The sequence below is a fragment of the Toxotes jaculatrix genome, chromosome 1, assembly GCF_017976425.1.
Source record: "Toxotes jaculatrix isolate fToxJac2 chromosome 1, fToxJac2.pri, whole genome shotgun sequence".
Taxonomy (NCBI): Eukaryota; Metazoa; Chordata; class Actinopteri; family Toxotidae; genus Toxotes; species Toxotes jaculatrix.
The window spans coordinates 9,919,903-9,944,042 of record NC_054394.1 but is presented as its reverse complement, the minus strand read 5'-3'; the positions used below and the strand labels follow the sequence as shown (position 1 = coordinate 9,944,042).

Sequence of the window (24,140 nt, the reverse complement as noted above, 5' to 3'; positions counted from 1 at the left end):
TGCTTTGGTGAGCTCATTTTGACGTCTTATTAACGTCTACACCATGTGCATGATTTTCAGATAACCACACAGCTGTGACGTAATAGCATCATGGCGGGTTACACCCTGGACTGGTCGCCACACAAAGACAGACAACTACACACGAACACACTCACACCTAGGGGCAATTTAGAGTTGCCAATTAACCTAATGTGCATGTTTTTGGGATTGTGGGAAGAAGCCAGAGTACCTGGAGAAAACCCACGCAGGCACAGAGAGAACATGCAAACTCTGCACAGAAGAGCCCAGACTGGGATTCGAACTGTGAAGTGACACTGCCCCACTGTGCCGCCCGTAATAGCATCATAGCTCTTCAAAAATGAATACTCACAGCTTCACTAAAAAGGTGCCAATATAAAGTTTCCATTTAAACAGTGTTACATCATCAAAAACATAATTTGTGTTGGACAATGTGGCATAATCCACTTCAACCTATGCTGTTCTGAAAAAAAAAATTAAAATAAAGAAAATATTGAAGTTAAAATTGAAAGTTAAAGGAAGCAGGAGCATTGCGTGTTTAGTTTTTAATAATTGCACACCTTGTCATGGATTATCCCTTATATATAAAACACCCCATAAAATAGTCCCCATAAAAAAAGACTATTGCTCTCTATGCTGTATGCTGGCCTAAAATACTGATCATACTCATCTAACTAGAAAAAAAACAAAAAAAACAAAAACAAACAAAACTTGATGTGATAGTCTCACATAGCTGAGAACAGAATTTCTTAAAGTTGTAATCCTTCAGATTTCAGTCCTGGTTTATCCGACAACATCCATGGTTCATGTGGTAACGGCAAGTGTGGTTAATATTAGGCAACACTTCTTGAGGAGGTACTTTAACAGGACTGTGACAGAATGGTAGTCTGTGTATGTGTTTACAGTATAACTAAACACACTAACGTTGTAGGAATGTGTAGATAGGAAATTTGAAACCAGGGAAGGAATGGTGCACTCCACCACAAATCTATCTTTGTGGGATGAAAACTCCCACAAAGATAGATGTTTACAGAATGTGAATATATTGAATGGCTTGGTTTGATTTCATGAAAATCTTAAGGATTATAACTTTAAATTAAGCCATCTGTTTTGTGTCAGATAAGCTTTTCAGTTAGAAAAGTTAGAAAAAGTACAAATGTACCAGTTCAAAGGTCATGTAGAACATCTGTCCAAATATCATAAATTCTAACTCTTCTTAAAAACTCGCTTTATGATCTCTGGAATCCACATTTGCAAACTGGATTTTGTGCCACTAATACAGCATAGCTACTTATCTACAGTAATATTTTCCTTTACCTCAGTGGGGAAGTGTTGAAAAAAAATAAATAAATAAATAGAGACGTGCTTCCAAAATAATCAAAAGGTTGTTTTAGAAAAATCTGACATACTATTAAAACTGTTATAACAACATATTTACTAGTCAGGATGGTGCTGTCTGCCAAAAATCTTCAAATATAGGTTTATTTTCCACATATGAAGAGGTATTTGTTACCTATAAATAAGAAAATGCAAACCTAATACTTTGTGTTTGACAGCCTGACACAAATATTGATCTTCTGAGGGAGAAAAATAAACAGCGATCATTTGTAAAGAATGGCAAAGTCGTGAATGTACTTAATAGATATGTACACTAATGTGTCCCAGTATTCTACAAGAATAGAATAAACCTCTTTTGTACTCAAAAGTCCATAATCAGAAAAGGTGTCAAACTGGTGCATCTACCAACATGTGTCTGGCAGCAGAGCGGGTGCTGCTTTGTGTCCAGAGGTGGAATGTACTCTGACAGAGGCGGAGGCCCCTGTGTAGCAGCTCCTAACTGGTCATGAGTAGATAGTGATGACCTCCCGACCTCCACCTCTCACCAGCAGCACTCTTTCCAAACCCTCAGTCAACACCTCCAGAAACTCCATATCTGATGAAACAGTTAAGGAAGTAAAACCAAATAAACAATAGCCTACACACGTGGACTGTAACACACACTTTTTCTATAAACTTGTGCAAGACCCCATTTTGTTTTATCGTATTAGCAAAGGATACAGTTCTCGTCGCCCTCTGTGTTGCGTGGTGGTCCTGGCATGTTGAGCAGAACTAATCGGGCATCATGGGACCTGTTGACTATTACCTCGTTCAACTTCACTGCTGTATGCATTCGTCGTACGTTGGACTGATCCCTGGAGCGAAGCAAGAGGGGCAGACAGCGATTAGTGCGAATAACAGACATTTTCGGACTATTGCAAAGCAAGCTCTCACTTTGTCAAACAGAGGAACGTGCAACAAGGGAAGGGGGGAAAAATAAGGTGAATGGTTTAGCATTTGACTCACGGTTTGAGGCTCATGAGTTCTCTGAAGTTCTCAGGTGCGTTGTTCCTGTTCCTCCTCTCAGCTTCGCACTTCTCTCTTGTCCATGTCATCTGAACCTTCTCTGGGGGAGCCTCCACCACCTCCTCCTCCTCATCTGAGTATAGACTCCCCATACGCACCAAAGAGTGTCTGTCCTTAACCAGCTGGGCCTGCAGGGGAAATGGGAATTTTATGAGGCTTGGTTGTTAATATGTTGTATTTAGCTAACACTCTTACACTGTTAACTAGCAATTAACAGAGTAAATTCTGAGCAGGCTAAATTCCCAAATTAATGATAATAAACTAAACAACACACAAAAGAACATACCTCTCTTTGTCTTTCTGCACTGGACAACCTCATTTGCCTCAACATCTGGGACCTCTGCTCCATCATTAACGTCCGCTCATAGGTGTATGCTGAGATGTCACTGTCATGCTGAAATCCCATTTGATAAACATAATTTTAATGGTTAATGCTCTGAAACATATTTGTCAGTTATCACAGACAGAGTGACAGCGAAAGTAAATGAATTCATGTTCAAATGTTTTCCTTCGCTATCAGGCAGGCTGAGGCAAACAGTAGTTTTTATAGCCCTCTTCCTTCCTTTGAAACAAACATGTTTGTGGAGTCCTGTAGAAAACACCAACCTTGTTAGCTTCTATATGAAACTGAACTGGACATCTGGTTTCAGTTGTAATCTTTAAGAATGAGTTTGCTGGTCATAAAGAGCATACATTTTTTCCTCAAATTAATAGTTGTGTAAGAGCAACTCTCACCATCTCCACCACCTCCACCTCAGCCTCTATTCTCAGCTGGTAAAGGAACGTGGCCAGATCTTTCTTCATCTGGATACTGTTGTCATCCATCTGGGCTACGGTGAAGATGCGCATCTTGCATTTCCTCCACACCTAAAATACAAAGAAAACAGTGTTGGTATTGCCACAAACATGATACTATGTGCAGTATGAAATGGATGTCAGTATAGATGCTTACAGAAAACACGTTCTTTAAAAAGGAAAAAAGGGAATGCTTCAAAATAACATAAAACTAAAACTAACAAAGATTAGAGAGCAAGGAGAGCTTGTAAGTTATTTTAATTAAACACACCTAAATAAAATTTGAATGGGCAGAAAATTCTTAAACTTTTTAAATGGCAGTCAAAATTTTTTTTAACACACTACACCCTTTCCAAAGATGGGTAAAACTACATTATTCACAACTTCTACTAAAGTAGTTGATACTCAGAGATATACAGTAAACTCTCATCAACTGTCATCTCACTTTATGCTGTTTGAGCAGGAAAGGCAGCAGCATTAGCATCCCCCCATCATGGACGATCCACCACACGTCGATGCTGCCGTCTGTGAAGCGTTCGTGGTTGCTTGGGTAGAAGGACACATTTTTGGGCACCATCAGGGCCAGGTGGGCAGCTGTGGTGCAGCGGACTGTGTCTGGGAGATGAACACGCAAAGGTGGAGACAGCTGCCTTTTATTATTAACTGTACTGTATAGACAAATACTGTGTTAATAATTTTAGCTACACTACAAGCAAGTTGGAAATTAACACATAATAAATATATTTCATCATCCAAATCCAAGTATATTCACATGAGCTTTTTCAGTCCCATGGTTGCTACAACTACAAGCTCAAAATAGTGAGGTGTTTGTTTAATACATTAGCATTTAACCATAAAAAGTACAAACTCATTCCTGTAAACATCATGTTTTCAAGGCTGATTTGGGGCAGCAGTCATTTAAAATGAGTGCCGTATTGGAAATGCTGATTGGGCCTTTCAAGTGCCATGGTGTGTTAATTGTATTTCACTGAGACTTACTGATAAAAGTCTTCCAGGCACGAGGGTCCTCACTCTGTCTCCAGCCGTAAGGCCACCCCATCACCACAGTATTGTGCTTCATGCCTCCTAGACCACAGGACTGGATCAGATGGACAACGCCCTCACGCACCTTAGATGCCACCACGACCTGGCAGAAACCCTTGACCCGCTCAATCTCCATCATATTCTTAATGGCCTGTCAGAACAAAAAGGACAAAAATAGATTGAACTTCAGTGATCACAGTATGTACTAACATTACAAACAGTTCTGAAGCATATATGCATAATGTTTAAAAAATGATCTAACAATTCCTCTGTCTTTGTTACTTCTGATAAAACCATATATATAGTGCTTGCGTTCATACAGGATAAGTCCAGATACATACTGTGTAGAGATTAGAGGCTTAGTTCAAAGTGAACTGTGCATGAGTGATTCTTTTTTTTTTTCACTTATTGTCACATAAACAAAAGCAAACTTTGCTTCACTTGTTTAATTCTTTACCAAACACATCACAAATGTTTCTATTCATGCCCTTTAACAAAACTAAAATAAGCCAAAAAAATTAATAGTGAAGCATGTTTACGGTCCTTTGTGCTTTTCACATTACAAAAGGCATTCATGTGTAACAACTAGTTTTAACTTAGTCAGCAAAAGAGTACAATAGAGAATCGTAGAGCGCATGTGGCGTACATCCCTTTTCAGTATTTACCTGTTCAGCTGCCTGCATTTCCCCATAGCTGTCCAGGAAGTTGCCCTGGATGACAGAGCCAACAATGGTCAGACCCTTTCCTGCCTTCAGCTGCGAGGCAAAGGTGAGGAGTCGGGGATATTTTACATGGAGGTCCTCATCCAGCTTCAGTAGCACCAACAGCTGAGGTCTGTAGTGCAGTGAGTAGTGAGTCACAGTGAGACAATGTGACACAAAGGTGCTGTATAGAAAGCACAGACTCGTGCTAGTGCTATTGTGCATCTATCAAAACAGCTGTTGCTGCTGTTAAACATCTAAAATAACTGCCATTTATCTAGCAAGTTCATCCCAGCTTTAACCAAGACCTCCAGACATCAAGTCACCAAGTCAGTGCTGTTCTGGTTTGTTCTGCAGTCAGCTATTGTCTCACGCTGTCAGTGCATTTGGAGTTACTGCAAAAGAGGAAGTGCAGCATCATAGCAGCTATGTTATAGCAAAAAGTTAACTTAAATTAACTTATGATACTAACTAACAAATGAGGGGGAAAAACAAACTTCTTCCCCTAAAATGATTTAAATGCTCACTTCCTCATTCTGTTTATGTTGTATGATCTTATTATCATTCTGGAGGGCTGTGCTCATGGAAGGCCAGTCATTAAGTCATTATTCCATCTGGGTACTATGCAAATTATGTCTCAAACACTACTGATAAAATTTTGAGAAAACTTGTAAGGCTGCATTTCAACATTTTCAAAATGAAACTGACTGGCACATGAGATGTGGTACAGTCAGAACAATGTCAAATATTTGTCAGTGGTGTGATTCTTCTTCACTATTGAACACAGATGTGCAAACAACTTTTATATCCCAACATGCCGTGTGGCTGCTCAGAAATGCAATCCAAGGGTCATGCTCGGTGTTTGTGAGGAAACGTTAAGCGCATCTCCTGTAGGTGTAGCTGTACCTCCAGTTCTTGGTGTGCGGGGGTCCGACCTCTAGTCTTAGCAGGGCGTAGCGTGCAGCACTAAGGGACAGTCCTCTTATGCCGTCTCCCCACTCCTTCTCTGCTCTGTTTTTGTGAGTGAAAGAGACAGGACACATTTGGCATTCCTCCAGGTCATAGAGCAGAAACCAAACAGAAATGTCATTGTCCCAAATACATATGAGAAACCGTTTCAAATGTTTATTAGACTCCAGACATACCCCTGGTACTCAATGTATTTGTAGATCATCCCAGCGATGCCCATGGCAACAATAGCATAGTACCAGGAGGAGATGAACATTAGTGCCAGACACATACTCATCCCAAGGAAGGACAAAGCCCTGAGGGTGTGACACATAAAGCCTGAAATTGCATTTCTGCATACCACAAACTGTAACATGATTTACAAGTATGTATAATGCATTAGTCTTCCATGAAGCCAACTGTAGCATAAACCTTTACAAAGTGGTCATGTAATCACAAAGATTTGAGTTTCTGACAGCCAGGAGAATCTGGGAAAAATAAAACTGTGTTCCCACCCTCCATAAGAAGTGTGGCAGAGATAAACCTGCACTCACCAGTGGTAATATTTAAATCTTGGCCTCCAGTTTGGCGTGCGTAAAAGAGTCTGAACTGCACAGGCTAAGTTCACAAAGAGATAGCACATCAGGAAGAACCTGTTGTATAAAGACAGAGGTATTAAGATAATATCATCAGTGGTGTTGATTGCATTACAAAACTAATATACACAACATGTCTGAGCGAATGTGTTGGGTGTGTACTTTACATACTTGGCATATGTTGTATTTTTGGCATTTGTGCATGTATGTGAGCTTACATGGAAAGGATAGGAGCCACCATATCCAGTGAGGCAATAAGGATACCCAGTTCTGCTATGAGACCGGTCAGCAGCAGTGCCCATGTAGGCTCTCCATTAGTTTTTCCGTGACCAAACACCTGAAACACAAAACTCAAAACCTTCACATGCAGCAATGCAAATCACTTCTTGTATCATATTCAAATAAGCTTGCAAGTAATATATTACCAACCGCAAATATTTCCAGCACAGTAAACTGTATGTAATTTACAGGTTATCCTGAATATTCAAATTATCAGGTTTGGAAATAACTATTGTCTCTCTCCATATGTACTCCAGCCTGGAGCCATTTCTGCCTCTCGGTGAGTTACTCTACATTTATAATACGAGTGTGAAATGGTTAAAGTACGACAAACAGTGTGTATTGTACTGTCCCACCCTGAGGAAAGGAATGATGTTGTCCTTGGCAATAGCCTGTAGAAGTCGGGGAGCACCAGTGAGCGACTGCAGGCCGGCCCCAACCGTAGAGAAGAAGGAGCCAATGACAATAACCCACGGAGAGGGCCAAGAGAGAGTCCCCACCACCAAGTTTTTTCTGACAGCATCTCCGAACCTGCAAGTGTGTGTTTTCCATTGTTACATTTTACTGTTCACAAAAAGTACCTTGATGATAGTAGTAACTTGCAGTAGGACACAAATGAACTTACTTGTCCCTTAGGACTACTCCTTCAATACAAGACCCAAACAGGACCACAGAACTTAAATCTGAATACAAGAAGTCAAGGAGTTAATGTAACAAAGATGTTTATGTTTTCATTTCCTCTTTTAAGTGGGAAGATTTAAAATTTTATTGTGCGTAGTCACTGAAATAAGGATACAAACAAGTGAAGTAGTGGTAATAGCTAAAATAGTTCCCACAGGGATGGACTTCTGAGCATCCCGGAGATCTCCAGATCTGTTGGAGCCTGCCATGATACCTACAAGAAAATAAAGACAGTAGATAATAACAAAGGACATGTAAAAACTGTTGTGTGTTGTGTATGCATCCTTCTGGCTGCATTAGGGGCAGCCAGTAGGGAACAGGGAAACAATAGGGTTCCCTGTTTTGTTGCATCAACTCACCAATTTTACTTTGTTTTTATTACATCATGTAGAAATGACTACTTGCATTTTATGGGTTTATACAGCATGAACAATTTTATTTGTCCATGTGAGGAAGTCACATTTAACTCATATCATGTGCATCATAAAGTTTAGAGGTTTAACAAGTTTTTGCTCTCAGGCTGTTATGACAAACAAATACTATTTAAAAAATATAAATGAGTTTTCAGACTTAAAGTAAGTATCTTGTCTCATAGACAGAGGTTAATGCTGTAAAAGCTGTTGATTAACCAGTGGTTTATGATGTTGTTATACCTGTGGCAGATGGGAAGAAGATCCCCACCAGAAGTGTGAACGATGTAGCAATGTCTGCTGAGACATACATGCCAAAGTTGTCCATGGCCCCATGGGCATCGACTGACTGCAGCCCTGCTTTCTCTAAGATCTCTCCTTTCTGCAGATAGTTGCCCCACATATTTTCTAATGGGAAAACAGATACAGACAGATAAACAGAGCCTTGGAAACAAACTAACATTGTAGGTTCATGATGTTAAATTAGTCCATATGTGTTGTTCATGAAGCAGAACATTTCTTAGGTAGTTAATTTCCATAACACAGTGGTTCCCTTTATGTCAGCTTAACTGCACAATGATTATTGATTCTTAAACTTTTAAAAAAATTGTGGCATATTATGCATATACTTGGAATATTAAGAGTTATGGTCTTTATCATCCAAAAAAAAACCTGCTGTATACTTCAATCTCTAATCAGTAGATAGTCAGTTTACCTCTAATAATCCCACTGCCCAGTCCAGGGATGCCCTGTATCTCTGTCACATTGTTCTGGATGAAGTAGTCATCGCACTGAGCGCTGCTCATGTTCCCTGACTGGCAGAATGTGTCCCACAGCTGACTGGGCATGGTGATGTTGCCCTCCGTCACAGTCTTTGCGCACACATCAAAGCGATCTCTCACCAAAGTCCTGTTGCCCAACATGCAGATACTACAAAAATAACAAAGACAAAGAGTTTAAATTATTACTATCTTAGTCATCATTATTTCCACCAGCACCATCATCATAATTATCCTCAACACATACCTCTGTATTAATATTGCAACCAAAAGTTATTTCAGTGTTATTTCCAAGCATAAAACAATGATAAAACAACAAAAAATAAATGAATCGTATAGAAACATATATTGTTTCCTCATGTGGCACAACTCAAACACTTCAGAATCTCTCCCTGTAATTCACAGTACTTCCTGACATGTTTATTCTAACAAACCCCAGACTTACGGGAACTCTGGCGGATGAGTCATGGATTTGATTGCCCCGGCGTAAATGGAGACAATTGAGATAATGACACAGGCCAAGAAAAGAGAGGCCAGCTTGTTGACGTATTTGACTCCAACAAAAACTACCACAGCCATCAGTGTGAGGCAGATAGAACCGTAGACTCGCATATTGTTCAGCATGGCACTGTCACCCCCAAGGGAGTTTGTTGTGTGAAAGATGGCCGCCTGGGGGACCAGATATTTCTGAAAATGAAAAAAGACGGAGGAGTTAATGCATATATGCTGTATGTAAAATGTATGTAATGCGTCTTATCTTTTCCCACAGATATGTGTTTAGGAACATGACCTAGAATGACACTGCAGAATAATATTTTAACAAACTGACCAAGAAGATTTCGATGGCACCAAGTATATACATGGCAGAAGCAAAGGTGGTGCCCAAGTAAAAGCACAGTCCCACAGCTCCTCCAAACTCTGGGCCAAGGGAACGTGAGATCATGAAGTATGCCCCTCCAGCTAGAAAAGACAAAACAGTTTGTTACATAAAGAAAGCCACTGGGTATTTCATAATTTTTACTGCATGCAGTGGATTCAGAAGTAAGATTCTCCTGCCCCCAAGTGGAAGAATATGTAATGGAAACTATAACTTCTTGATTTTTTTTTCAAAGTAGACAGTAGCTATGAAGATCAGCTGTGTGTTGCAATATTAACCATTCAGTTCTGGACTATTATTATAAAATCAGGCGTTTAACATATAGCAATATAACATAATAATATAATGCTTCAACTATGTTTACAGTACTCATAAAAAGTAGGTGCAGAATAAATGTGTGAGCGGACTATTGCAGAACAGGGTGACCTGGTCACAAGTATTACCTGGAACAACACCATTAGTAGCTATGGCACTCATTGATATGGCTGTGAGCATTGTCTGCAAAGGAAAGAGGAAAATTTAATAAATATGAAAAGGAGACACAGAGACAGACGTCATGGCAACTTGTGGGCAGATCATTAATATCAGCTGATCAAACCGACAGCTGAAATGGAGCCCAGCTTCTATCTAACAGAACATACACCATACATCATACACTTTTAACATATCCTTGAATCCTTGAATATGTAGCCTGGATGTTAATACGACCACAGTATATCTTATATAAGGTTTAGGCAATAAAAGCACATCATGTAAAAAACACTAGTGAAAGTGACACTCTTTGCCTTAAATATAGCTATTGCTGCTGCTTATGCAACCATGTGAATTCTATCGACTTATTTTAGCCATGAAGGCTGGTTCATGTCCCACATTGTTGGTGGAATCAACCCAGTGTACTAGTGTGTGTGTGTATGTGTGTGTGTGTGTGTGTGTGTGTACAGTACGTGTGCGCATACTAACACAAGAGCAGCACATGAGGACAATCAGGAGGGACTGCATGATGCCAGCCATCCCAACAATCCACGTCAGTCTGAGGAAAAGAATGACCCCAAAGATGTTCTGGAGACACGGTAAGTAGACTCCCATTAGAGTGCCCATGTTGGGAGACTGATACAGAGAGAGAGATGGGGGGGAGAGAGAGAGCAGGCAGAGTATTGAGCATGACATTTCAGGAGACTAGTGTATTGATCATTTGTATTGATTGGTGTACTTTTTAAAGGTCGCTCAATCATGTTATCAGCTCTTTGCATGTATCCAGGTCTTACACAGGCACAGTCTGACTACAGAGCGTGCAAAGGCATAAGCAATCAATCAACAAGTTTTAATACAAAACCAGAACTTGGATAGCAAGGCAGGGAGAGAGCTAGAGGAGGAGGATAACGTTACGAAAACTCCAGAGCACACATGGTAAAACAGTAAGGCATAGTGTTCCTCTGCTGTGCCCTGACTCCTAACCTTGGGGGTCTTCCTGCGTGAGGCCTCAGTACTCTCCTCCTCCTCATGCTCCTTGGCTCCCTGGGTGATGTTGGTGTAGTTGACCAAGCGGCTGAGCAGAGAGGAAACCTTCGGCCGAATGTCCAGTTCTTCCTGAAGGAAGAGAGAGAGGGAAGAAGTTAAATTAATGAGTTTGTTTTCCATCTATCATGTGACAGAAACATTGCAAAGTAAAAGTAGCAGACCTCAAACAATGCCAGGTTCCTGTCATAGAAGTCATTCTTCTTGCTAGCAGCATCAGCACTGTTGAGAAATGGACTGTCTTCTTTATGGTTCCCATGTCCTATTGGAGAGAGAGAAAAAGACTTAAGGTCAGCAATAAAACAAAGTTGTTTTTCGATTAACCAACAATTTGACCTGGAGGCCCAAACAAATGCACATTTCCCTGTCAATAAATCAGACAGACACTGTTCTGGAAGACATATTGGAGGCATTTTGGTAACTCATCCACAGTAAGTGCAGCATCATGTCAATGTGCATCACATTTACTGTAACAATCAGGCTTTCATGGAGAGTATAAAGCATCCAGTGGTGTCAGTCCTTTTTCAGAGACTTCTCTGACATAACAAGAAAAAACAGGTGTTTCTTAAAGACACCGTTAATATTCTAAGCAATCATTTTTAGAATTAAAAATTTACAGCTTAATTCTGTGAAGTTTGGTTTACTTCAAAGAGAAGTTAAATTAATATAAACAACCGCAGACCTGCAATGACTTGGAGTCACAATTTCATGCAAAATATCTGTAGGTCTTTCACATGTAGTATTTGGTAAAACAATGTACCAGAAAAGTGATGATGAAGTTTCATATGCAAGGTGTCACTGTGGATTAACAGTCATTGATAGATATACAATAAAACAAACAGGGATTTAATCAATGTCACCAATTTGCATTAAAAGCAAAATAAGATCACTTGTTGGAAAAAAAACTACTTACAATTATTTCTAGACTCGAAATAAAAAGAAAAAACTCTTAATTTAAATGCCAAATTAAAAATATCATCTTATGAAATGTGAGGCGTTGCCGAGATAAAACCTTGATTGGGGAAAAAAAGAAGAAAAACAGCACCATTGCCTGTACAGCTGTACAGCAATTGATAAAAGAAGGTAGACAGGAAAAATACAATTTCCTGTGCCAACTGCAGTTGTTCCATGGCATTCTTTTTCAATATTCAATCAGCTTTTAATTGTCACTATTCATTATAATTCAAACATTTTAATAAACTCCATGTAGCGACAAACTAAAATACAATTCACGCTGTGAAGCTGTAGCAAAAGGCCAAAAACAGCACAGACTGACAAAGCAAAGTCCAGGTGATAAACAGGCCTATAATTAGATTTTACTCTCATTAACTTCTGCTTTTGAAGAAAAGAATCAAACAGAGATGAGAACGGTGCCTGGGGCAATTATTGCATGCAAAGTAGCACTGCAAACTGTATCTCTCATACACACACACACACATACACATTCACAGGCATACACACACCTCATTACCTCGAAATTACCTAACCTTGGGTTATTGGAGCATGTAAACTTTTAACAGTGGCATCTTGAAACACAAATTAATCCTGCAACAAAAAGTCTGCCAACTTACCAACTGGGTAGGAAATAAAAAAAAATACTCTGAAATGTGTTGAAAATACACCACCTTTGGTGCAAGTCAGTTGGTTGAGCTTCAGTGTCAGTCTTTACTCACCTATGTTCTGTGTCCCACTGCTGCAGGTAGCACTGTGGGTAAGCATAGTTATGCGCTGTGTGCAGACTGCAACAGAGCACTCTGTGCTCTAGCTTGGGGAAATGTCGATTACTATCCAGGACACTCGGTCACCCAGGGTGAGCACTCATTCAGGGGCCTGATCTAACACATGGTGCATGGTGAGGGGGTGGAGAACGGAGGGTACAGTGCTAATTTACTCATACACACACACACACACACACACACACACACACAAACACACACACACACACACACACGTAAGGCAATGTCTGCTCATGGGATTGACAGTATGTTCAGTATTACAGTATCTGTATGCCTATACTGTGCTGATATTCAGTCTAGATGCGTCATCACTTAGAAATTATCTTCCACAAATGCAGCACTAAGAGTAATATTAACTTGTATATGATGTTGGGAGACTTAAAATGATATTTCCTTTTTCATTAACTGAAATAAACACTGTTTCAAAATGTCTAAAGGCTGCAACAAGCTCAGAATTAAAGTGCAACAATGAAAAAGGCTTCTTTAAATCCTTAACCTTTCTTTTTACCCATAAAAATGATATGTCATCGGTGGAAGCATGGACGCCAAATTCCTGACTATCTGTCTTCCCAAACCCTGACAAATACACAGCTGGAGTGTAGTGATGCTGGGAAGAGATTAGAGTAAAAACAATGTCAACACTGTCCTCTAGTGTCATCTTACCATCACTGGAATGGGATAAAATCACAACATCTGTGTTTGAAACAACAATAAAGGGAGACTACTGCAGAGGAGACAGAGACACTGATTCACATGAAAAAAAGAGCTTTAAAAAAAAAAAAAATCATATGTATTTTGCCTTTGAGTAAGAAATTCTCAACTGGCAGCTGATGGGAACTATTACTCAATCAGTGCTGCCCCAAACATTGCACTCTGCACAACAAACTTAGTGCTTAAAACCTAAAATAGTTCAGCTTCCAACTTAGCTTCCAAACTAATAAAACTCATTTAAGAATGGACCGAGGAGACAGTGGGGGGTCTCTTGTTAATAACTTCACATTAAATGTCTAATTAAAAAGATTAAAGATTAACTGGCCTGTTACGAAGGAACACAGGAGTCGTGCTGTGAGCAAAGAACAGCATAGAGGCTTTACAGCGACGTGTACCGACATGTCACCTGTGCCGGCACAGAGGCAGCTCACAACTACACCAGAAGATCACAGATTGTCTCTGCTGTCAGACAGAAGGGTGTCTCTACAGAGAGAACTTAAGCAGAAGTGTACACGACTTTTACTTTAAAACAGACTTTACCTCAACCAGTATCTGGGAACAAGCATTTAGGATTCTGTAATTTTGAACTAATTGTTTCACTGTTAATAACAGTTCAAAGCACAGGTTTTGTTTAGGTTTCTTAGTAAGTAACTCTAATCATAGGTTTGGCTGAAAACTTTAAATTGTAGCCCCCAGTCAAACTCAAATTATAACAAAAGTCCAAAGCAAATGCTTTGACAGATTGTCTCTGCGTCAGGGGTGTCAGGGTACAATGTAGTTGTTGTGTATTTACGACTAAATCAATTCCCAGACAAGATGCTGGAGTTGTCAAGCCTTTTCAAAGTGCAAAGTTCATGACTTCAAAACAAAAACAAATTTCTAATCAGGGCAAACCTACAAAGACAAAATCAATATGATTTGTGGCTTGTCAAAGATTCAATCAACAACTTAAAGCAAGATGTCTTCAAGACATCATACAGATCATCCCTTTATTTCATCTACATTGCAGTGGAATTAGCTGAGATATTTGGAACATTCAAGAGTTTTCCCCAATGATCTATTAAATGTTTTCAAAACCGCTAATGTTCAAGAAAAGAAACAAACTTCATAGTTCTGTGTCTGCACTTTTTTAAAGCCGATTAGACATGGCAAACAATATCGCTGTCCATTAGCTGCTTAGGGTTTCTAAAAGCCTCTTTACTAAACTTCCTCTTTAATGAACATTTAAAACTTAACACCGAGGCAGAAAAGTCGTACAGCTTAGCCCACTCTGCTTTGTGCTGTTAGTCGGCAGGAATGTTCTAGTGATTACCGGTGTTTGGAGGTGCTGTGTGTATCTGTGTGTGAATGTGTTTGTGTGTATGGGTGTGTTTGTGTCTTTTTCTTTTTTTCTTTCTTTCCTTCTTTCCAGCTTTTATACACTGCTTGCCTTAAAAGCATAGCTAGAGTGATTGTGTCTGTGGGTTGGGCAAACATGACACAACTGATGCATGGCAGCAGCTCAGATAGGTAAAAGGTAAACTTGTTCACCATTGTTCGCTGTATTCAGGTCAGAATATGAATCTGGGGGCCTGTAAAGCTCCTTTCTAGCTTCCCATTGTCTGGGCCACTCTGACCTCTTACAGCTGTCTACACCCTATCGGCTTTGCTTTTTTTCAACAAGGCGCACAAGCAAAAATAGTGGAGGAGCAACTAATGGTAAGACTGAAAAACTTTAACATGACTTGTTATTTGGAGGATTGCTTTGTGGAAACTAGTCCAGCTTTACAAACATGAACTGAACCCACATTATCATTATTCACAACCAGAAGTTGTGAATAATCTGACAGCCAGATGTATTTGCAGTGTTTACACATGATTCACCACTGTGGAGCCAGGCTGCAACAACCTTTGGCTTAGTACATGTCAAAACTAAATAAAAAGCACAAAACTAAGCTGTGCTGTGTGCAGTGTAACAAATTGGTCCCTCCTGTCCAGGAAGACACACAAATGTGTGACCTAAAATAATTCCAGCGCACTGAATGTCAGCTTGCAATCCATTTTAAAATCTAGAAAGCAACTTTGCGTATTTTGCTCAAGCATTAAAGGAATGTTGCTACACTTAGTATGTAGTCAAATGTAAGTATTTACATGTGCTGTTCATATGCATGATCTGCTATTGCTTCCAGACAGTTGCATTATTATCCATAAGATTTTATAGGCCTTCACAGCAGTGGTAAAATGTTGCTAACAACTGCTTGGTCATGACAAGCCAACAAGCATGTTGCTTAAAAGACTTAAATTATCTGACTTTTTGTAACAAGGATTTTATGCAGTTGTTTTTTTCACTTTACTTTTCTCTCCTCCCTAGCCTGTGGCAAAAAAACAGTTTAATTCTGTTACAGCATTAGGCCAGTGTTAGCTGTAATGGCTATGCTTCATGCAGAGTAGCATCTGAACAGAGCAGAGGAATGCTAACCTGCTGAGCCGTACAGCAGAACATATTAGCTTTGATGTGTGCTAATGATGAGAAAAGGACGGCAGCTCAGTCTGATTACCTCAGGGGGTGAAGGTGGGTGGGAAGAGGTGCATCATACAACAGACTTTCAAAAAGACACATATTAACTAAATGGGGATGTCAAAGGGTGTAAAACTAATGACTAAACAAACCCAAAGTGTGGTCTTGTTCAGTAGGATTGTTTATCTGCAGTGTCTTTGCAAAAATGGTTTCATGTACTTAATGAAATTTAAAGCGGTATGTTTTCTGCACCGAGAAGCAAAACATGTGAATTCTTGCTTTGTATGAATGTTAAATGTCCAGATCATAGACAGTACCGTCTTCATCTGTACATCATTCATCGTATGGTACAGATGATCACTTACTGCCAGGTCTATGTACAGCTGCAGTGAGATTGGGTTGGTATGTTAATACCATGAAAAGCACTCTGCTATGGAGGTAAACACCAAGACACTAAATGCGTATTCCTTAGTAAATTCAGTATGTTATCAAAAACTACAGTGTTTTCTAAAACTGGCACCAGCTGGAACTTTTTCTAAAAGGGTCATGTTCACAGAGCAGATTGGAAAAGCAGTGAATTAATAGTCCCTAAAGTGTTTTATTGTAACCTGACTGATAGCACATCCCTAGAAAATGAATAAAGGGAATGTGAACAAGAAGCTCCTATACAACAAAAACCTTAAGTAGCATCCTGTTCCTACTTTGCTTGCAGTTGCTGCTCTTGTTATGATTCCCTGATCCTTACTGCTCACAAACCTTGTGTTGCTGTCAATTTGGGAAATACACACAAGCCTGCTAAATTTAAAATGCTGGAGTTTGCCAGCAGTCCTGATAGCAGTATTTTCTGTTGCATGCTCGTAAACAGTTTTGTCCTGTTTCTCGTTTCATTTCTCATGTTTCTGAAGTTTCTGAAAATACCCAAGGACTGAAAATTTCAGTTTCACCTGATCACATATTCACCATATGCCCAGGAAAAGCACAGCAATAATCCTTTATGCATGGACACTAAACCTTTTTTGTTTTCTCTATGTAGCATTGTATTTGTTTTGTACTGACCTCTGTTTAGTGTCGAAGGTGTGGCAGTGAACAAGATCCCACTAGACCTAGGACACACTGAATATACTCAATTGCTGGGAGATCTTCAGGAACACCTGGAGGAACACTTTGGAAAAAACTACGTCTGACATGCTCTGGTTGACTTGTTGTCACTTTGATGCGAATGATCTACTGGCATAAAGATGGCAGATGATTCAATGGCAAGTCATCTGCATCACAGAAAATGTGCGACAGATCATTTAATTAAAGCATGATCCTCTTTATTGTCTGGAGTGTTACAATGAGTATTACAATGGCTTGCTGTAAATTTATATCGGTTAAGGGTTGTGCGTAAGTGTGTGTTTATGTCTGTAGCTATTAGAGTTTGTCCCAGCTCTGTCATCAACTCCAAATGTCTGCTCCACCATAGAGTGTTTATCTCTCAGGGGTTATCTGTGTGGCATGCCAGACAGGAATGATCACCCTGTTCTCCTGATTTAGAGAAGGAGCACACAGCCACATTCTACAAATCACCCACTCATTACTTATACAAGGTCCTCAAAACCTGTTCAGTTTGAGGTCAATCCAGGCAAAAGACAAATTTGAATTTGCATTCCATTGTTGTTGTGTTTTTCCCACAACAATAAAAGAAAAAAAATGGAGCTTAATATGTTTATATTAACAAAAAACTACATAATGTGAAATTTGTCTAGAAAAGTTTTAGCGTCTTCCTGCTCATAGTTTTGGTTGTTTGACCCATATTTATTTTAGTTCAGCCTCATCTTTCTTTTTGATTTTGTTTCCAGGCACAGCAAGCAGATGTTCCCAAGTCTGATAAACTCACTGTACAGCACTCAAAGTTAGCTACTAGCTCATGATCACAGTGTAGCATTTAGCAGCTAAAGACCCAGATGTTGTTCTCTAAAGATCCAGATGTTGTTCTCCACAGGTGGTGGAGACCAAATGATTGCTAATGTTGCTCCTTGTCTGCTGGATGTGTAAACAGAAAACTGTTTGCTGACGAAGTCCCTGTGACGACCATATTAAGAAGACAATGTAGTATTTACAGATTATTCCACTGCCCTCAAGTGCCTACAAAATAAATGCAGATTTAAACATACACAGAATGAATAAATAAAATAATATTTTAAGAACAATTTTCCATTGTTGATGGAATCAATTTCTTTCTTTAAATTTATCTGTCACATTATTGGGTTTACAGGTATCAGGAATAACACCTGAATCCCCAAGGTTTTTGAAAGATATGATGGGCTGTATTAAAGGCACGGGATCTACAACCTTTACAGTGACAACCACCAGGATGATGGGTACCATATTTTGAACGTAACAAATTCTAAAGAATAGTGCTTGTCAAAGGACCACTTAAATTGCCAATCTATGCTTAAATTAACTGTGGCATTACAGCCAGATAGGTCAAAAGTTAATGGTAAGTTAGGCGTACTTTGTTTAAATGTTTTAGAATGAACAATAAAGAGGCCATGCAAGAAATCAAAGTAGAACTGGTAGAACTGCAGGCACACAGTTGGAAGATGAACAAAAACATTGAAAGATTGCAACTTGACACATAATTCCACAAATGTCCATTTCTTTCTATGGCACAAATTGGAAGCACAGCTGTAAACTTCTTGATGAAATTAAATGTGAAGGCTATTTCAGGGTAGCTGCTCTTGCTCAGGAGTTCAGCACACTCACAATGACCACAGTGTTAAGACTGGTCCTGTCCTGTGCTGTGCTGAACAGAGCTGAGTTCACAGCCTTGAAACAAACTCTGCACTGTGTCACTTCCTCCATGCTGCAGACGTCATACTGTAGCTGAGACACTCAGTATGTACCATACCCACAAGCCCACCACTCCCATGATGAAATCATCCATTACATGCACCCACTTTTGGACTGTTTTACCACAGTGACTACTCTCCCACCCAACATTTTCCTGCCTGACGTCATACAAAACTAAAGTTGGAGCAATATTAAATGTGTTCATGCCTAAAATGACTTGCAAATGCAAGTCAGCTACATTGACTGTATCACAGCTCAGTTTCCATCTGTCTCTGAAATGGAACAGAAACACACTGTGTGCTCCATCTCATCATTCATCACAGACTTACTTCCTTCTTTCCCCTCTTCTCACCCTGTCCAACATTTAGTCATGCTTGCAGCTGTCCACTAAGTGTAATGCTTGTTGTTGCTCTCGGGCTTCAGGAAGCGCTCCTCAGGTGGGTTCGAGAGAACTGTGACAGCAGGAAGACAGGAGACACAACAACAGGCATTTGCGACACGCACCCAGAAAACCCGCAGGGTTATTTCAGGACATCTGTTTTTCCTCTCTGTCATCAAAACCTTTCTAAGAGGCATTGTACAGAGTTTTGATTTGACCACAACTGAGCCACTACTTTTAGAAACTTCTTCTACTTCTTATCTAAAGTGTTTTAACATTTCTGATGTTGAGAATACCATTCAGCCCTAAAGGGTGACATCCATGCATTCCAAAAATTTACAAGCCAACAGCTAAGTCAACATGTGCTGAGATTCCTTCTTGTCATGCTTTAAATATCAGTTCACTTTAGTCCAGAGGCTCAGTGAAGCACAGATCATCTTATCTGGACGCCAACTGTTTGCCTTCAATTTCATGCGCTCATATATGCACTCACACATTTATACACAAACACACATAAATACACATGCATTCCTTCTGTGCTCAGACAAACAGTGACTGTTAACTCAGAAACAACTTAGATACATCTTCGGCCTTGAGCTCAGATCCTTTCTGATGGTATTCAGTAGTAGGAAGCTAACAGTCAGCATGGCATTCACTTCTAGAGAGACTGTAATATAAATGGATGTCCAGTCAGTGTGTAGGATTGTGCCCAGCCCAGCGTTCTGGGCGCTTGGTTAAGTGTGGGTGCTTCATTTGAAGGCCACGCCTATGCATGTCTTTTATTTAAAAACTCTGTTCCCGTTGGCTCTCTTTCTCAGCCCACACAAAGCTGCTCTGCTCTCACATAGTCCTACCCAGCAGCTACAAACTCCTCGCTCCTCTCCTTGTATTCCCTCTGTCCTCCTCCTGTTGGGGCCTGGTCCCCCTCTCTTTATACATTGATACAGTGGAGAAACAAGAGAGCGGCAGTGAGAGACAAGCAGAAGCAGAGAAGTGAGGAGGGAGAAATCTGCTCCTGTGTTGTTGAGCAGCCAATCTCTGTGAAAGGAAATCCTCCCCTGGCACAAAGAGAGCTCCATCTTTTGTGCGAGAAAGCACTTGAGGCCTTTTCTTGTTGCAATGGTACCGCCCCCCCCTCACACAACCCCACCCCCGTTGCGTCTTTCCCCCACGGTTCTCACCCCTTTCATTGTTTTCCCTTTGTTACTTGTCTATCCCCCCAATTTATTATTAAGAGGCTTCCACAGTCAGGAAAAAAAAACACCTCCAAAATGATAAAAAAAGAAGGGCTTCAACAACTTTACCAAAAGTGAGCTGTCAAAACCAGACCTGTCCGCGATAGGAAAACTGCTTTCTGGCGCCGGAGAATTGCCATGGTAACCATACAACCAGCTGTTTAGAAGGCTCTGAGGACAAAACAAAGCCTTGCCGTACTGTGTTAGGTCCAACTCATGAAGTATCACTTTTTGGACATATTTTTTTAGCTTCAAAACTTCCAAATAAGTCACTTTGTGTCCCAGCTAAGAGATCTGAGACCTGAGCAAAAGTTGTGAGACTTACCATCAGAGCTGACAGTATCTTGATGATCATGGTAGTCCTGTCCAGTGTCCCTGTAATCCACCCAGTTAACCCCCTCTAGACTGTCATAGCTGGACTGAGCTCGGTCCTTCACCGGTACCACTGTGAAGTGAGGCATGTTTTCATCACTCTCTTCTGCGTCTCCAGCACGGACTCAACATAGCAGGCTAGCTGTTAGCTAGCTTAAGCTCAACTCCCACTAATGGCAACTACATTCCACTACACTGCGCTCACTTCCTCTGAAGGGTATTATCATATTCCCCACCCACAGGCCAGCCCCTCCTGGGCTTTTTGTGTGAACAGAAGGGGTAGGGAGGTCTTAGGGAGGCATTTGGAAAGATACTCCAACACACACACACACACACACCCAAGGAGAAGGAGTGACCTGTGGGGCACAGCTCTGATTGAAGAGTTAGCGTTGTCATCCCTTAGTCACACAGAGTGAGAGGGTGAGAGAGCTGTCAGTGAGGCACTCTGTTAGCTGCCTCACTGACAGCTAACAGAGTGAACCTCATGTGTTCAAGGTTCAGACAGACAGTCCTCTGTGTATGTGGGCCTTTCCCAAAACACACAGACAGCAACGTGGCAGTTTGGAAAATAATCAAACTACACTGGAGAAGAGGAAGCACAGAGAGGAAAAGAGAGGGAAGGGGGAAAAGAAAAACAGAAAGGAACTGGTAAATGAGTCCAGCCGCCATTCCAAGTTCTCACACAGCCAAACTGTTGTAGGTCTTTTCAATCTTTGACCTAATGGTCAACCATTAAGTTTTTTTTCAGCAAAATATATCATTCATTAAATGAGAATACATGAAAGTTAATATAATAATATATTATGAACTGAGGCAGACGACAACTGTTGAAGCTAAGCAATGAATTATAGTAACATCACTGACAGAGGGTAAAGTTTACCCTCTTCTTTCCAAGAATGGTAGCGACTCTCAAACCATAAAAGCAAGATCAAAGATCAAAGACTCTCTAGTAAGGCTGTTATTAGAGGACCTGTTTAAGGCGGTTTTAGATCTTGCCACTGCTCCGTTTGGATTGCAGAGGCTTTGTAAGCTGTTTTAGAAACAACCACCTTTCATTTGAGGAGAAAGACACTGGAAAATAATCTAAAAAGAGAGCTAAAGCGTAATTCACTCAGCTGGCTGAGGTCGCTGGCAGGACAATCACATGTGCAGTACCTATACACACACACATAAGAGTTTCTGCACTCTAGGATACACACACCATTTAATTGCATACAAACTTCCAGCCATAGTCAAGCTTCCAGTCTTCTTGTCCTTTTCTTCTTCTTTCTCCAGTCTCCAGACAGACTATGGCTTTGACGTAACAGAAGTCATTTCTATTCTTGTCTGACTTACTGGTTGGGCAAAGAAATACACATGAGATGCCATCAGCCATATAAGGTTATTTCCTAGATTGACTAACCCATGCAGCGCTGTGTACAAGTGAGGGTCAGTGAGCAGCAGGCAGACAGGGTCTGACACACTCTTCTCTTCCACCACAATTACTCAGTCTTGTGGAAAGACATGTAAGTAGGAGGGGCAGGTCCCAGGAAACATGAGGCCCAAATGGGTCAGCTTTGTTAACAGCACAGGAAGAAACTTGAGGATCCTGAGGTAAAGATACTGTGAGGTGAGAAAGTATTATGATACAGGCTACTCACTGATCCCTGCCCAAACATTTCTGAATCTACAGTATACAGTATTATCAAAAAACAAAAAAACAAAACAGCTATTTGGCTGATACTGGCTCCCTCTTCTCTCTTTGGCTCTTTACCAAAATGATCTTGTTATAGCTCTCTCTCCATCTTTTGACCTTCCTTCCTGCCTTAATGTTGTGTTTTCATGTAGGCACTACCAGTTGCAGTTCATGCTCCTCTGACTTGCGCTTATGTTTATCACCCACTAGATGGCAGTCTTTGAGTACCTCAAACACTCTGCAAAGGCATTTTGTCTTTTCAGCTTCTAGATGAAAATGTAAACTAACATCCTCCAGGTGTCAGACTTTTGACATGAAATGAATATAAGAGAGTATGCTGTGTATTCCAGCATTTCATTTCGCAGTTAATAATAGTCAATGTTACAACAGATGACAGAAAGAGCACATAGTCCTAAACAGCTCTTATCACTTTCTCTTAAAGACATTGTATGAATTAGACAATATTCACAAACAGACATGACGAGCTGAACTGGAAAATAAACATTTTATATTATCCACCTGATTAACTGATATTTCAAAACAAATGCAAGCTTGCTCAACTCCTGCGCTCAGGAAATTCAGTAATGTAAACAAACTATTTTCAGTGTCAGAAAATATTAATATCATGATTTCAATCATATTCTGGTGTGTGTCATTACATTTAAAAAAAATAATCAATTAGGATTGCAGGCACCAATCATGTGTTCTGAATTGTGGTGTTGGAACTACCCTTTTGTTTACATTGCTAAAGGTGAACCGGTCTCAAATCAAACTGTAACGTATTGATAGGCATGGTAAATGTCCTCTGCTTACAATTTTTAACTTATTCTCTGTTGGTAGAGACAGATCTGAAACACATCACAAATCTCATATTTTCTAACTGGTATGCTGATCAGGTAGGTCATTGTGAAAGATTATGGAAAACTTCTGTACAATAATATCCTTTTAGTGCATTTCTCAGACTCTTTTCACAACCATCTTTTCCCACAGTCATCCTGCCGACCTTCTAAAATTTCATGAGAAAAGAAGAACTTTAAAGACTATTGTCTGAAAAGGGGGATTTCTCTGCATTTTGAATGAATGGTACTTAGCTGCATGGCTAAATCTAATTGATTGTGAAAGCTAAGCACCGCTTGTCTTTCTACTAGTGACATTTATTAGGATTTTCTAATACTGTGCCTGAGGGGACTTAAGTCGATCCAATTACCTTTGGCTGCAATCATTAGCTTGACGTGGCCCCAGGGGCCCTTCCACTTTGTCTCCAGCACTGAAGATCTGGATTTGCAGTCTGGCTGCTCTGGTGACTGAAAGGTTGGCTGTGGTAATACATTGTCTCCAAAGCAGCTTTGCCAGTCTCTGTGGTTCGTCTAAGATCAGCTATTGGTGGTTTCAGTCCGTGTCACTTGATGACCTGCTCGGACTAGGTCTTGCTCCTGCCAAACAAAGCAAACAAAATGGTAATTGGAACATCAGTCTCTGTATTACATAAAGACAAATTTAGTTTATCAGTCGGGCATTACAAACTGACTTGATAAAGTATTATACATTGTACACCCCTATTTTAATACTGAATTGCACTCGTTTTGTTCAACATTGTATTGTTTATGTTAGGCTTAATCATCTAACCTGTCTCCCATTCTGTCATCTTTTTTTT

The 24,140-nt window shown here is 40.2% G+C and overlaps 1 protein-coding gene across 2 annotated transcripts; it reads right to left on the bottom strand.

Annotated features, from left to right (window-relative positions):
• Positions 1-155: 155 nt before the first annotated feature.
• On the bottom strand, positions 156-23,847 carry slc12a4 (solute carrier family 12 member 4). 2 transcript variants are annotated; one of them, XM_041050738.1, is made up of 24 exons: positions 23,694-23,847; positions 11,211-11,308; positions 10,987-11,118; positions 10,492-10,638; positions 9,975-10,029; positions 9,484-9,614; positions 9,100-9,341; positions 8,591-8,805; positions 8,119-8,283; positions 7,581-7,679; positions 7,410-7,467; positions 7,141-7,315; positions 6,724-6,842; positions 6,464-6,562; positions 6,107-6,226; positions 5,868-5,972; positions 4,926-5,094; positions 4,216-4,411; positions 3,662-3,831; positions 3,157-3,288; positions 2,708-2,815; positions 2,362-2,549; positions 2,077-2,210; positions 156-1,951 (listed from the first exon to the last, which is right to left on the bottom strand). In XM_041050738.1, exons 1-24 carry the CDS (start codon positions 23,707-23,709, stop codon positions 1,860-1,862), a joined length of 3,165 nt encoding a protein of 1,054 aa, XP_040906672.1. In that variant the 5' UTR covers positions 23,710-23,847; the 3' UTR covers positions 156-1,859. The 2 variants fall into 2 exon arrangements, with proteins under 2 accessions (XP_040906672.1, XP_040906635.1); XM_041050701.1 differs by lacking the exon at positions 23,694-23,847 and adding an exon at positions 20,765-20,976.
• Between the last annotated feature and the right edge of the window lie 293 nt (positions 23,848-24,140).

What these genes read in the sequence shown, in the direction of transcription:
- slc12a4 (XM_041050701.1), bottom strand. Translation starts at nt 20,900, where the DNA reads ATGCCTCACTTCACAGTGGTACCGGTGAAGGACCGAGCTCAGTCCAGC. An exon ending in TACCACTACTTCACTTGTTT is followed by an intron (nt 7,468 to 7,580) that starts GTATCCTTATTT and finishes TCTTGTATTCAG; the next exon opens with ATTTAAGTTCTGTGGTCCTG. An exon ending in AAATACATTGAGTACCAGGG is followed by an intron (nt 5,973 to 6,106) that starts GTATGTCTGGAG and finishes TCACAAAAACAG; the next exon opens with AGCAGAGAAGGAGTGGGGAG.